At 37.9% G+C, this 14,043-nt stretch overlaps 1 protein-coding gene across 1 annotated transcript; it reads left to right on the top strand.

Annotated features, from left to right (window-relative positions):
- Window positions 1-1,136: 1,136 nt before the first annotated feature.
- Window positions 1,137-13,754, top strand: LOC148046542 (vomeronasal type-2 receptor 26-like). The gene is made up of 5 exons (XM_087714831.1): window positions 1,137-1,354; window positions 3,248-3,539; window positions 7,586-8,434; window positions 12,087-12,213; window positions 12,850-13,754. Exons 1-5 carry the CDS (start codon window positions 1,137-1,139, stop codon window positions 13,752-13,754), a joined length of 2,391 nt encoding a protein of 796 aa, XP_087570957.1.
- Window positions 13,755-14,043: the final 289 nt, after the last annotated feature.

Below are 14,043 nucleotides of genomic sequence, written 5' to 3'. Positions count from 1 at the left end.
CGGCTACATTCTGGACTAACTGCAGTCGCCGAATGCACTTCAAAGGCAGTCCCATGTAGAGCACATTGCAGTATTCCAGCCTAGAGATCACAAGGGCTCGAGTGACTGTTGCGAGGGCCTCCCGGTTCAGGTAGGGTCGCAACTGGCGGACCAGGCGAACCTGGGCAAATGCCCCCCTGGTCACAGCCGACAAATGATGGTCAAAAGTCAGCTGTGGGTCCAGGAGGACTCCCAAGTTGCGAACCCTATCTGAGGGGTGTAAAATTTGACCCCCCAGCCTGAGCGATGGAACACTGGCCAAATTGTTGGGAGGGAAACACAACAGCCACTCGGTCTTGTCTGTCTGGATGGTCTCTTGTGACAAGCCAATGGACAGAGAATGGAAGCAGTGAGCTTCCTCCCATATTTGGGCATACCAGGGGTTGAGACTTTAAATATATACCTTTCTCCCTGGCTCAGCTGATAATGGAGGAGAGCCTGTGGCTTAGTGGTTAACACATCTGCCTAATATGTAATACAGCCCAGGTTTGAATCCCAGTAAGGGTATGGCTAGCTGATGAGAGCTAAATATCTTGAAATAGATCTATACTAGTCTCCCTTTATCTATTTATCAGCACAAATACAACACACAGACCCACACACACACACATTTTATAGTTTTTACATTTTTAAATTTTATTTTTTTCCTATTTTGTGCATTCTCAACAGCTTTGAGACATGGTGGGATGTCAAACCAAGAAATTAGTGATATCCTGTGAATTAACATAAATCCATTTTGCTTTGAAAACCAACTAGCTTTTTCCTATTTTTTGCACAACAGCAGCAAGGTTATTTTTCTTTCTTAAACCCACATTGCTCTCAGGAATTATAGACAATTGGATCGCTTACCATCCCACTAAAGAAGCACTGATGTTTACTGAGAACAAAAAACATGTTTACTGTTAATAGTTTCCTAAAGCTTTAATTCCTAATTGTTGATCTTTCCATTGTTTTTAGCAATCCCCCATGTCATTGTTTTCAATTTCATTTCTTAGTGGCCAAGGGATTGTTTGCATACCAGGGCAAGCAGAAATGCCCTTAATGAGGCACAGCTTTGGGAAACATACATTGGCTCACAGATAAACACTTTATTCATGATGGTGATATTTGCAGCCTTGGTCTTAGTGCTTTTGCCTGAAATGATGAACATGATTCCCAGTGCTAAATGTAGGACTAGTGATCCTTTGCCTTTTGTTCATAAGCAATATCAGTCAGGAGACTTCGTTGTTGTGGACATTGTCTCTCAGATTTACATCTTCTATACAATGTTAGACTTCACAAAACTTCCTTCTAAAGAACTCTTTGAGGAAATTGCGTAAGGTTTTTTTAAAATATATATAAAAAGAGAGAAAGAGAAAGAAAGTCTTTATTTTAACTGTGTTTAATTTGTTCTTTGATAAGTGGCTTTTTTCTTGTCTTTATCTCTTGTTCTTTGACCTTCTATGATCTTCCTTCCTTCCTTCCCACCTTCCCTTCTTCCCTCCTTCCTTCCTCCTCATTATATTTTCAAGAAAAGAAATAGTACTGATATAACAAATATTTAAAGAATATAAAAATATAGTAAGGGACATGAGATAAGTAATATAAGCAACACAAGTTTATAGTAGAGAATGCTTAAATTACAACCAATCAGTAGCCCTGAAATATCATAGGGTTAATATTTTATAACAGAGGCAGTTTTGTGTAATGTTCAGGCTGGAAAGGTTGAGACTATGTTGCCTAGTTGCATATTAAACATGAAGACAGCTGGGTGATCTTGATCCAATTCCTCTGTCTCAGTTCTAAAAAGCAAGCAATGGCAAAGAACTTCAAGGAAGTTGAAGCAATGGCAAGGAAGTGGTCACTATCTCTATGGGGAAAAATGCTTAAAATATTTCTATCATTTAATTTTGTTATAGTTAAGGCATTTTTCTTCCTTTCATTAAGAAAAATAAACATAGTCCAATCAATAAGACAAATGCCTAGTTTATTTCAGCACCAAAAAAGAGATGTGGTGGTGCAATGGTTAGAACACAGTAGTGCAGAGTTAACTCACTTAACAGGCTCAAGGTTGACTCAACCTGCCACCCTTCTGAGGTCAATAAAATGAGGACCCAGATTGTTAGAGCCAATATACTGAATCTGTAACCTGCTTAGAGGGGGCTGTAGAGCACTGTAAAGTGGCATCTAAGTCTAAGTGCTATTGCTGTCAAAGAAATGTCTGTAAATTCACAGGGATAAATTTACAATACAATAAGACAGGGAGATAAAGAGAAAAAGAAAGAATAGAGTAGTTCCTTTACTTATGAATTATTTTTATGTTCATAATGTAATACAGAGATTATTTTTAAAGAAAGAGAATACATTAGTGGTGGGTTCTTGATTCCGGAACGGCCGGTTGGAACAGTCCCGGAGTTACCCACATGCACACATGTGGTGTATGCGCATATGCGCACAGCACACACATGCATGCTAGCATCAAATGACACTTTTGCAAGCCTCTGTGACACTCCAGCTGCTCCACAGAGTGTTGCACAGACGCAATACGCACCATGGGTGTGCGCAGAAGTGCCAACAGCATAAAGGAATGGTAAGGAGCCTGGGTGGGTGGGTGGGCCCTTCAGAGCACCGTACCAGAACGGTATCTGGTGCTCCGGGCAGGATCCAGTATGCCTTTACCGGTGCGTATTCCCTGCAACCCACCACTGGAATACATGTTTTATCTCAAAGAAACTTTTATGTTTATTTGGAGACCAATAATGAATACATTAATATATGATTTTTTGAAGGGAAAGTACATTTCTTTAAATATAATTTGGAGGTAAAAATTGTCATTGGAGTGAAAATATTCTCATAGTAGTTTTCAAAAGGCAATAATATTAGTTTTCAAAATAATTTGATTGTTGGATGGATGAATTGATTGACATATCAAAAAGTATTATTTATATGCGGGCAAATGTAAAACGCAGTAATAATCTAATCTTTATCTGTCTATCTACAGTTGTATCAAACTGTCTGTCTGTCTCTCACAGACAGACAGACAGACAGATAGATAGATAGATAGATAGATAGATAGATACTGTAGACAGACAGATAGAGATAGATAGATAGAAAGACAGACAGAGAAAAACACAGACAATTGTGGAGAACATTAGACTGAATTGATATATACTATACATCAAAGTTTCAGCAGAGTGTATAACAACAAGATATATAATGCTTATTTTAGAGTCATGACTCCAACCTATCAACACATCCTGGCTTTAGAATTTGCCATCATGGAGATCAATAGAGATCCCTCTATTTTACCAAACCATACCTTGGGCTTCCATATTTATAATAGCTATTTTGATCCAAGTTGGACATACCGTGCCTCATTGGAGCTCTTCTTTACAAAGGGCCAATTCATACCTAACTACAACTGTGATGCTCAAAACAGACCAATAGCAGTCATTGGAGGCCCTTCCTCTGATATCTATCTAAACATGGCTAACATCCTTTCCCTCTTCAAGATGCCACAGGTATGTTGTTTCTGGTGATATCAGTTATATGGTATAAAAATCCATTGTTGCTTCTCTACAGAATTGTTCATGGGGGGAAAATGTTGTGATTGAAATGTGTCATTTCAAAAAAATGTAGGGTTCTGAAGGCTGCAAGTGAATGGTTCAGTAGTTTGATTATGCCATAAGGTCTTCATTGTTATCATTTTTTATCATTTCAATGGGCTAGAGTATTAATGGGGGTAGTACATGTTGTTCAGAAGTAACATTTCATTGATTACTTCAGAGAAAGAATTGCTAAATACATGGAATAGTATGGTTAGACTTGTCAAACTGGTGCTAGGAACACATGAGCCTTGAAGGTATACTGTTCAACCTTTACTTAAAACATGATTATAATTGTAATACTACCATACATTGCTATATTTTTGTTGTATTTTGTAAAGTGCTATATTTTTCAACAAAATGAGTATTCTCCAAAGTGAATATATAAAGGTTGACCCAACTTTGTGTTTAGCAATATATTTTTATAGGGCATTCAGTATCAATTTTGGTTTAATTTCTCATATAAGTACTGTTAATATTTATATGTTGTCTTTTAACATTTATCAAAATTCATTGTGATACCCCATACATCCATTTTATTTTACAACTTCTTCTCCAATCATCCCAACCTCCCTTCTTTATCTTCTTCTTTCCTTCTCTCCTTTTTCTTTTCTTCTTCCCCTCCCTCTCCCACACTCCTCCTCTCATCTTCCCCTTCCTACCCTCTCTCCTACTCTTACTTTTCCCCCTTACTTCCTCTCCTTTTCCCTTTTTCCCCCTCTTCTTTCTCCCTCCTTCCATTGTTGTATTTATTTTTATCTTTACTCTAAGGGTGGGATTCAAGCAAACCAGGTTCCATATTTACATAAAAATACATCCCCTCTTCCACATTTTATAGTCATTGTAATCATTCCACATATTTCATTTTTTGACTGTAAATTTGTATATTACTACTTTTCTGTTTTTCCCTTCCCCTCCCCTTAGTTTAATAGTGTATCATCTGGATTGCTTCATCTGTAATCTTTTATTCATATTCCTTTTCTAACCAATCATAAAATCACCCCCTTGTCCTGATTTCTTTTTGTCCTTTATTCTCAAAGTTAACCTGTTCATTTCTGCACAATCCAATATTTTATTTATTATCTCTCCTTCTGATGGGATTTTGTCTGTTTTCCAATTCTGTGCAAACACTATTCTAGCTGTTGTTATTATATGTATGATCAAATATGTGTCTACTTCATTTCTCTGGTAAGATACCCAATAACAATACCTCTGGTCTCAGTTCTACATGCTGGTGTAACATTTTCTCTAGCCATGTTTGTATTTTAACCCAATAGCTTCTTGCTTCCCTACAAGTCTAGCACATATGATAATATGATCCTTGTAATTGATGACACTTCCAAAATTTTGCTGACTTATTATTAAATATTTTTGCTAAACTTTCGGGTGATATGTGCCATCTATAAAACATTTTATACAAGTTTTCCTTATATGCTGTTGCCATTGTTAGTTTATAGTTCCTTTCTAGTGGTGGGTTGCAGGTGGTATGCCCCAGTACGGGTGTACCGGAGCCTACCTAGAGCTCTGGGTATGGCTCTGGAGATTTTTGCAGGTCCATCAGTTTCTTAATCTTTTTATTTTGTGGATTTTCCTGTAATTCTATCTCTAATATCTTATATTCCTCCTCCATCTTCTTTTGTGTTTGTCCATTATGTTTATTACTTTTTCCTGAATAGGTCATTACCAATCTCTCTTCCTCTTGTAATCCAAAATATTGTTCATAAAATAGTTCTGCATTTTTATGGAGTCCAATCTGTGCCTTTGTTCTTTTCAGTTCACTAGTATCCCTTCTGATACTAGCCATTGGAAACTCACTCATTTTTTAAATCAAACATATGGTCAAGAATTGATATTCTTTTCTTAGGTCTTATACCATTTCTTGGTACTTGCTTGAACACCACTATCTCTCTGGATTTGTATTTTACCACTATCTCTCTGGATTTGTATTTTATCGTAGTATTTCTTATGGCCTGCAGAATCTCTGGTGTTAATATTTTTTAGTAAATCTTACATGTACCCCTCCAGGCAGATTGTTTCTCATGGTATAACTTGTATATACCCTGTATATTTCATCGATCCCATTTAACACCTTTTCTTTACTCTCTTTTAATGTTTCCAATAGTATCTCTGCAATCTTTTCTGCTGCTTTTTCTTCTTCAATATTTTGAAATCTTAAGTAATAATAAGTCTTATCCATTTCCCAGGATATACTCATCCTTTCCTGATTCTTATCCATTATTGTAAGTCTATAGTCCATCTCCTCCACTTTTTTCTTAAAAAGGGGCATCTTCAAAATTTAAGTTCCAATTTTCCAAATAGAGAAAAATCCCAAAACTCCAAAGTTATAGATAAAAAATGAAAAAAGTAAAAAAGTACACAGCTGGTGTTATTTTCTTTTTTTAAGAGACAATTATTATCAGCACTCTGTTTGCCAAGCCTTTAAACATTGTCCAAGGTCATTCCCTTCTTGTTTTCCTCTTTGTTCTTTGACTAAATTTAATATATTTCCTCTGGTGCTGCTAGATGGTACTATAGTTTGTTCTCACTGTTCAATTAATGGGAAAAAAGAGTTCCAAAAGCAACACATGCCTCTGCTACTCACAATCCCTACAAGATGGCTCCAATCCACAATGAGGCCCCCAAAACGGAAGGGATATAGACACTTCTTTGGAGCCTGGAAATCTGTGTTGTACTGCTGCAATGCTGGCCATGCCTCCTCTTGGATCCAGCTGCTAATATTCACCTTGAAAGTTAAATGGACTTCTTACACCGTAAAGCAATACCACTTAGACTTATTACCACTTCATTGTGCTTTTACAGCCCTCTCTAAGTTGTTTTACAGAATCAGAATATTGCCCCCAACAATCTGGGTCCTCCTTTTACCTATCTCAGAAGATTGGAAGGCTGAGTCAACCTTGAGTCTGGTGAAATTCAGTCTGCAAAACTGCAGCTAGCAGTCAGCTGAAGTAGCCTGCAGTACTGCACTCTAACCACTGTGCCACCTCGGCTCTAATAAACTGTATTATTAGTAGTTAAAGGAACAGGTGGAATTTTCTTATCTGTGAAATAATACATTGCAAATATTATTTAATAAAATTAATATTTAATTTAAGTGATATAGCTTGTACACAAATAAAATTTGTGTCTCAAGATACGATATTGGAAATCCTTGAACTGGAGATTATTTTATAAATTTTTTCTATAGTAACATAGAACGATTTGCCTCTTCTCTGTGAATTTTGAATTGGTGTAACTGCTTGCAAAATCTAATACAACGCTGAAACATGGAGCTATTTTTCTCTTGCATCTCATCTGTGGAAATGATGACATAATATCTCCATGTACAGCGGGAGATCTGCCAATTGAACTAATTTTCCTAAATTGTAAGAAAAGCTGAAACTTAGCTCACCTTGAATACAAATGCAAAATATACATGGATTTTAGTTTAGTTCTGGCTGATAACCTGGCGTTGCCTGGGTATTTATTTATAGGGGGGAAATGTCTAGAAAAAACCCAATTTCTAATGTTGGATTTCCCCCCTTACCAGATGGAGCCCCCTTGTGGAGTACCGTAAAGCTGTTACCATGGCAACTCCACTGCGCTATGTAGTAGAAACAATTTTACTGCAATACAGCAGAAACCATTTTAAGGCACAACAGGCTGCATCTTAACAGAACATCCTCCCCAATGGGTGTTATAGGTGTCTTACCCCCACAGTGTTTTTTTCCAAAGAGTAAGTCATTTGTGTACATAGTTTGGTTGAAATTGCTCAAGGCATTCCAGAGATATGCTTGAACATACACACACACAGCCATTTAGATAGATGATAAATGATAGATAGATAGATAGATAGATAGATAGATAGATAGATAGATAGATAGATAGATAGATAGATAGATTTGGTAGCGAAACAGGGAAAGAATGATTGCACACCTTTTATTCCTTTTATTGTTTGTTTCTAGGTAATATATGGTTCTGCTCCTGAAATTCGCAGAAAAGAACAAGCTGCTTTCTACCAACAGATGTTACCAAATATGGACACTCAGTTCCAGGCTGTTTCTAAATTGCTGTTATATTTCACATGGACATGGGTTGGACTCATGTTAGCAGATAATGACAGTGGTGAAATGTTGGTTCCCATGGCTGCCCAGAGTGGTATCTGCTTCGACTTCGTTGAAAGATTTCCCATCCCTGTTTATACAAATAGCATTGTAGAAATGATAGAAACAGGTCTGAAGATGTATAAAGTGGTTATGAGGAGCAATGCTACTGCAGTGGTAGTTCATGGTGAATTTGGGAACATGATAACTCTTAGATTTCTTTCCACTAGTTTGGAAATTGATGATTTTTCACTATGGATAAAAGGTAAAGTCTGGATCATGACACTCCAGATGGGTTTCACTTCACTTCCCTTTCAAAAATATGGTGACCTGGTTTTCCTGCATGGTGCATTATCATTTGCAATTCACTCAGAGAGGATATTGGGATTCCAGCAATTTGCTCAATCAAGAAACCCTATCTTGGAAAAGGAAGAGAGTTTTATCAAGATCTTCTGGGAAAATGCATTTGAATGTTCCTTCTCCAACTCCGCAGTAGAAGAGGGAGATGGGGCCACTTGTACTGGAGAGGAGAAACTGGCAGATATTCCTACCTCTGTATTTGAAATGGACATGACTGACTTCAGCTACAGCATGTACAATGCCATCTATGTGGTGGCCCATGCTTTACATGACTTCCATTCATCTATAATGAATTACAGAGTAGGAAATCTTGAAATCAAGGGGAAAGCTTTTATTCAACATCTATGGAAGGTAAGTTCTCAAGAAGACAAATTACAGTCACTGTATCCTCCCTCTAGATTTTTGAAGAATTGATTTTTACAATGTAGATTAAATCTTGTACTTTTGATAAACATAAATTTATCAATTAATTAATTTATCATCCACAAGCTATAAAATACAGCATACTATTAATATGTAACACTGCATAAATATGAAATTTCTGAAATCCAAAGAGATATTCCAAATTCAATTTAATTGAAAGACAGAGACCATTTCTTTAATTTCTTTATTGGATACATTAAAATATGTCCAATACATGTTAATATTTCAAAAACGTTTCTTAAATTATAAAACCTTCTGCAATATTCATTCCCACGCACTGTTTTTTTTATATAGTGTACATAAGGATATCACAAATTTATCTCTCTCTGTGTTATGTCTCTCTTATATTATTTTCCCCCAAATCCATTAGAAATAATATTTTATTCTGTTTTAAACTGCTTAATACTTAGATATTATCAGGATTCCAAGTAACATTCCTACTAACTAAGACTCCAAAGCTTGAGTTTCCTTAAAGTTCCATTTTATTAGAGATGTCATATTGGCACTTCTGGGAAAACCCAATTCTGATAACTTCTAGGTTTTCCCCACTTACTGTATTTTTCGGAGTATAAAATGTACCTTTTCCCCTAAAAAAAGAGGGTGGAAAAGTGGGTGCATTTATACACTAAATACAGAATTTGTTTGCCTCCTGAAACCCCACCCCTTCACCAATATGGCCATGCATAGCCTTTAGGAGGCTTCCAGAGTGCTCCGGGGGGTGGAGTGGGCAGATTTGAGCCAAAAACAGGCTGTTTTATAAGCCTACCAAAGGCTATCCATGCCCCCTTTTTAATACAAAAAAGGGTTGATTTTCTCAAAGAATGCACTGGTTTTTTGCTCATTTTTGAGGCCCCCCGCCCCCAAGAGCACTCTATAAGCCTCCTAATGGCTATTAATGCCATTTTTTGACAAAATCCAAGTCTGTTTTTGCAAAAAACGGGCTGTTTTGGGGAGATCTGCAGAGTGCAAAAATGTTTTTTTTACATTTTGCCTCTTCACAATCTTGGTGCGTCTTATACTCTGGTGCATCTTATACTCTGAAAAATATAGTAATTAAAAGTTCAAGTCCCTGACAAGCACCCACATGCCCATCACATGGCCCAAGCAGGCCCTGTCCCAACTGGATATGCCTCCCAGTCACACCACTCCATGTGCACGATAAGGTGTCCTTGATTCTTTGAGAAAGGAATTTTAGTTAGATTATATATATCCCATACTCCATGTAACCCCTCCTATTTTCCAATAGAACTGAAGTCCCAATGCAAAAGATGGCTTTCAGGCATGACATATATGTTATTTCATTGCATTTTTCTTTATTTTTGTGCTATAAATATTGTTTAATCATCATGATAATTAGTAATGTTAAGTATTTATTAATTCTGTTGTTGTTGTTGTTGTTCTTGTTGTTGTTGTCTTTTCTGCTTATCAGACTTCTAAAAGAACTTCTTATCTAAACACCTTAAAAGGGAGAAGGTGTATTGTTGCACATCCTGATACATATCTATGTATTTGGCTTCTTTCCCCCTCACTTAGCTCAACCAATTCATGCGAAAAGTTTCATTCAATAATAGTGCCAGGCAAAAAATTTCATTTAATGAGAATGGAGAGTTAGAGACTGGATTTGATATTATTAATTGGATCACATTTTCAAACTTCTCTTTTAAAAAAGTCCGAGTTGGAAGTATTGATTTTTCCCAAGAAAAAATGATCACCACTGATAAGGATGGTATTGTATGGCCAAGAAGGTTCAACCAGGTATGATCCTGTTACATTTAGGATTGTGTTTGCGCCTGGTTTCACTCCTTCTTAGAGCTTGCAGAAACAGAACTCAATGTATATTTTCTCGCCAAGTCTCTCTAACTGGTCATCACTGGTGACATCTTAGATGCCCCTTTAGTATAGGAGGGTAAATGGCAAGAAATGAGCAGGCAGGAAAGAAAGTTCACCTGTTGTAAAATTCTGACAGTGAGAGCAATCAACCCTTGGAACAGAAGTTCCCTTCAGAAGTTGTGGGAGCTTCATCACTGGAAGCTTTGAAGAAGAGACTGGACTGCCATCTGTCAGAAAATCTGTAGGGTCTCCAGCTTGGGTAAGGGGATGAATTAGATCAGCTGTCATAAACTGGTGGTCTGTGGAGCACGGGTTGTCTGCAAAAAAACTTTGGTAGTCCACAGGAAAATCTGGACATCTCCATTTTTTAATGTTTTACTACCATGTTTCCCAGGGGCTTATTTTCTTTTAGACTTGAAAATAAATCCTTGGGCTTATTTTCAGGGAGATCTTATGGGTTTTTTGGTGCAGGAAGCAGCCAGCATGATCATCTCTACTCTGCCCCTTAACCGTGGCCTGTGGATCAGCTGAGCCAGTGAGGGCCGAGAATTCTTCCTTCTACTGTTTTGAGAAGGGAAGCTTCTGAGAGGCAGAAAATCCTCCCTTTGCAAAAGAGTGCCAAGAGTGGGGAAAGCCTCCCTTCTCAAAACAGCACTGAGAGTGGAAGAAAAGCCTCACAAAGGTATGCGTGTGTTTGTGTGTCTCCCGCCTGAAGGTAAATCCAAAAATCAGCTGGTTGGTGGGAGGTACGTGTGCTGGGCAATGGCTTGTGTGCCTGCAGAGAGGGTTCCATGTGCCACCTGTGGCACGTGTGCCATAGGTTCACCATAACGGGCCTACAAGATCCCGTCCAACTCTGTTAATCTGTTATTAAATGAATAAAGAAATATTAACATTCATGAAGACTCTTACAGACATTCACAAGGAAAAATGGGCCAAGGACTTGATAAATTAATCCCTGTGTCAAGTGGACCATTTCCTGGCGACAGATTCAGTAATGGGAGGCTATATTCATTTTCTTATTGAAAAAGCTATTTGGTCCAGAATGCAGCCTCGCAAGCGATATTGGGTATACCTAGATACACCCATGTTATACCCATCCTCCGCGAATTACACCCATCCTCCACAAGCTGCACTGGCTCCCGATTGGTCTCCGAACGCGCTTCTAGGTGCTAGTCGTGACTTTTAAAGCCTTACATGGTTTAGGACTTTGCTACCTCCTGCCACATACCTCCCAAAACCAACTAGATCTCACAGGTTGGGCCTCCTCTGGGTGCCGTCGACCAGACAATGCCGGCTGGCAACTCCCTGGGGGAGAGCTTTCTCTGTAGCTGCGCCGGCCATGTGGAATGATCTACCCATATAGATCCGGACCCTTACCACTCTCCAGGCCTTCCATAAAGCCACCAAGACCTGGCTGTTCCGGCAGGCCTGGGGCTGTTGATCAATGTCCAGCCCCACCTACACTGAATGGATGATGTGCAATTTTAATAATGTACCTTATTTTTTTAAAAAAATTAAATGTTTTTATCTGTCTGTAAGCCTCCCAGAGTCCCTAGGGAGTGGGTGGCATACAAATTTTATTAAATTGGAAATAGATTTTATGTACCATGAATCACCCTTAACTGATTCATATTGTTATGCCAAACTTGAATGTAAGATGGAAGGATGCTTCTAAAAACATTTCAAAATATTGAGATGAATATTTCTCCAAGATCAATCTCTTCAACATTTATTTATTCATGGACAGAGCAAGCCATTTTCTTTGTGTAATGGAAAGTGCCATTCAGGCTACAGTAAGATCAAGATAGAAGGAAAACTATTTTGCTGCTATGACTGTCTTCGGTGTCCAGAAGGGAAGATTTCTAACAGGGAGGGTAAGACACCTTATAAATCTATCTCACTTAAAATAGCACTCATTGAATCTGAGAGAGAAGGATATCATAGAAAATGTAGCAAACAGATTAGACAAAATAGTTTTAAGGTACTGAATTTAATGTCCATTGTATTTAGCAGGTAGTACATTTCAGAGCAAAGATTTATGAAAAGTAAATTGATGGCAACTATCCTAATGTAAGGTGGTTCAGTGGCTAAGAAAGGTTGGCAGTTCAGAGGTTTGAATCCCTAGTGTCATGTAACGGAGTGAGCTCGTCCCAGCTTCTGCCAACCGAGCAGTTTGGAAGCATGGAAAAATGCAAGTAGAAAAAATAGGAACAACCTTTGGTGGGAAGGTAACAGTGTTCTTTGTGCCTTTGGCATTTAGTCATGCCAGCCACATGACCACGGAGAGAATTTTGGACAGCGCTGGCTCTTAGGTTTTGAAACAGAAATAAGCACTGCCCCCTATAATTGGGAATGACTAGAACATACAGTATGTGTGAGGGGAACCTTTACCTTTACTTATCCTAATGTATATACTTTTGAAATATTAAGTGGCAGTCCTTGTTTTGAAAATTGTACAATTGGTTTTTAATCCTTAACTGCAACTGCAACTTTAATGCTTTCTTTTGTAGATATGGATGAATGCTTTCAGTGCCCAGAAGATCACTATCCCAATGAGAAGAACAATTTCTGTCTCCCCAAAGTTATAACATTTTTGAAGTACAAAGAAACTTTGGGAGCTGTTTTGGCCACTTCTGCTCTTTTCTTTTCTTTGGTCACTGTTGGAGTCCTTTGGATCTTTATTAAGCATCAGGACTCTCCCATTGTCAAAGCCAACAACCGGAACCTCACATATGTACTCCTTGTTGCTCTCCTGTTATCCTTTCTTTGTATCTTGCTATTCCTTGGAAAACCTCACAAGGTGACATGTATCTTTCGCCAAATTGCCTTTGGCATCATCTTCTCAGTAGCCATTTCTTGTGTTTTGGCCAAAACCATTATTGTGGTTCTGGCTTTCATGGCTACCAAGCCAGGGTCCAAGATCACCAAGTGGGTGGGGAAAAGTCTTGCCATGTTTATAGTATCCTTCTGCTCCTTTATTCAAATTAATATATGTATTACATGGGTGATCATCTCTCCCCCATTCCCAGATGCTGATATGAAGTCAATAGCAGAAGAAATCATTCTGGAGTGTAACAAAGGATCTGCCTTCATGTTCTACGGTGTCTTGGGTTATATGGGCTTCCTTGCTGTTGTCAGTTTCACACTGGCTTTCCTAGCAAGGAAATTGCCTGATGCTTTCAATGAAGCCAAATTTATCACCTTCAGTATGTTGGTCTTCTGTAGTGTTTGGTTGTCCTTTGTTCCAGCATACCTGAGTTCAAAGGGAAAATACATGGTTGCTGTGGAAATCTTCTCCATTATAGCTTCCAGTGCTGGATTACTGCTTTGTATCTTTTCTCCCAAATGCTACATCATTGTGCGGAGACCTGATCTGAACAAGAAGGAATTTTTAAAAAGCAAAACAACATATTAATATAAAATATGATGGCCTGACAACAAACAAAAATTTGCTGGGCCAAAATTCTATGCAGGTATATTTAAATCATGAATTGGTCTCTGGTCTATGCTATTCATAATAAAAAAGAAGATAATTTTGTGCAGTTCATTTGTAATTAATATATTTAAATGGGAACAGACATTCTTTACTTTTAATTGCACAGAAATCTTTGTCCCTCTTCTTTATTTATTGCAATGAAAAGGCAATGAGAAAAATCTTATCTGCAGAGAAAAGCTTAACATGTATGCAAATCGTGCTTAACACT

Source organism: Thamnophis sirtalis, unplaced genomic scaffold (assembly GCF_051295495.1).
Source record: "Thamnophis sirtalis isolate CommonGarterSnake01/CBP01778 unplaced genomic scaffold, rThaSir2_p1.2 scaffold_4, whole genome shotgun sequence".
NCBI lineage: Eukaryota > Metazoa > Chordata > Lepidosauria > Squamata > Natricidae > Thamnophis > Thamnophis sirtalis.
This window is presented reverse-complemented; position numbering and strand designations above follow the sequence as displayed.

Bases quoted from the DNA above. Each gene is read 5' to 3' on its own strand.
- LOC148046542 (XM_087714831.1), top strand. From the start codon at position 1,137: ATGGTGATATTTGCAGCCTTGGTCTTAGTGCTTTTGCCTGAAATGATG. The intron at 3,540-7,585 runs GTATGTTGTTTC...GTTTGTTTCTAG, and splicing joins CCCTCTTCAAGATGCCACAG to GTAATATATGGTTCTGCTCC. The intron at 8,435-12,086 runs GTAAGTTCTCAA...ATTCATGGACAG, and splicing joins TTATTCAACATCTATGGAAG to AGCAAGCCATTTTCTTTGTG.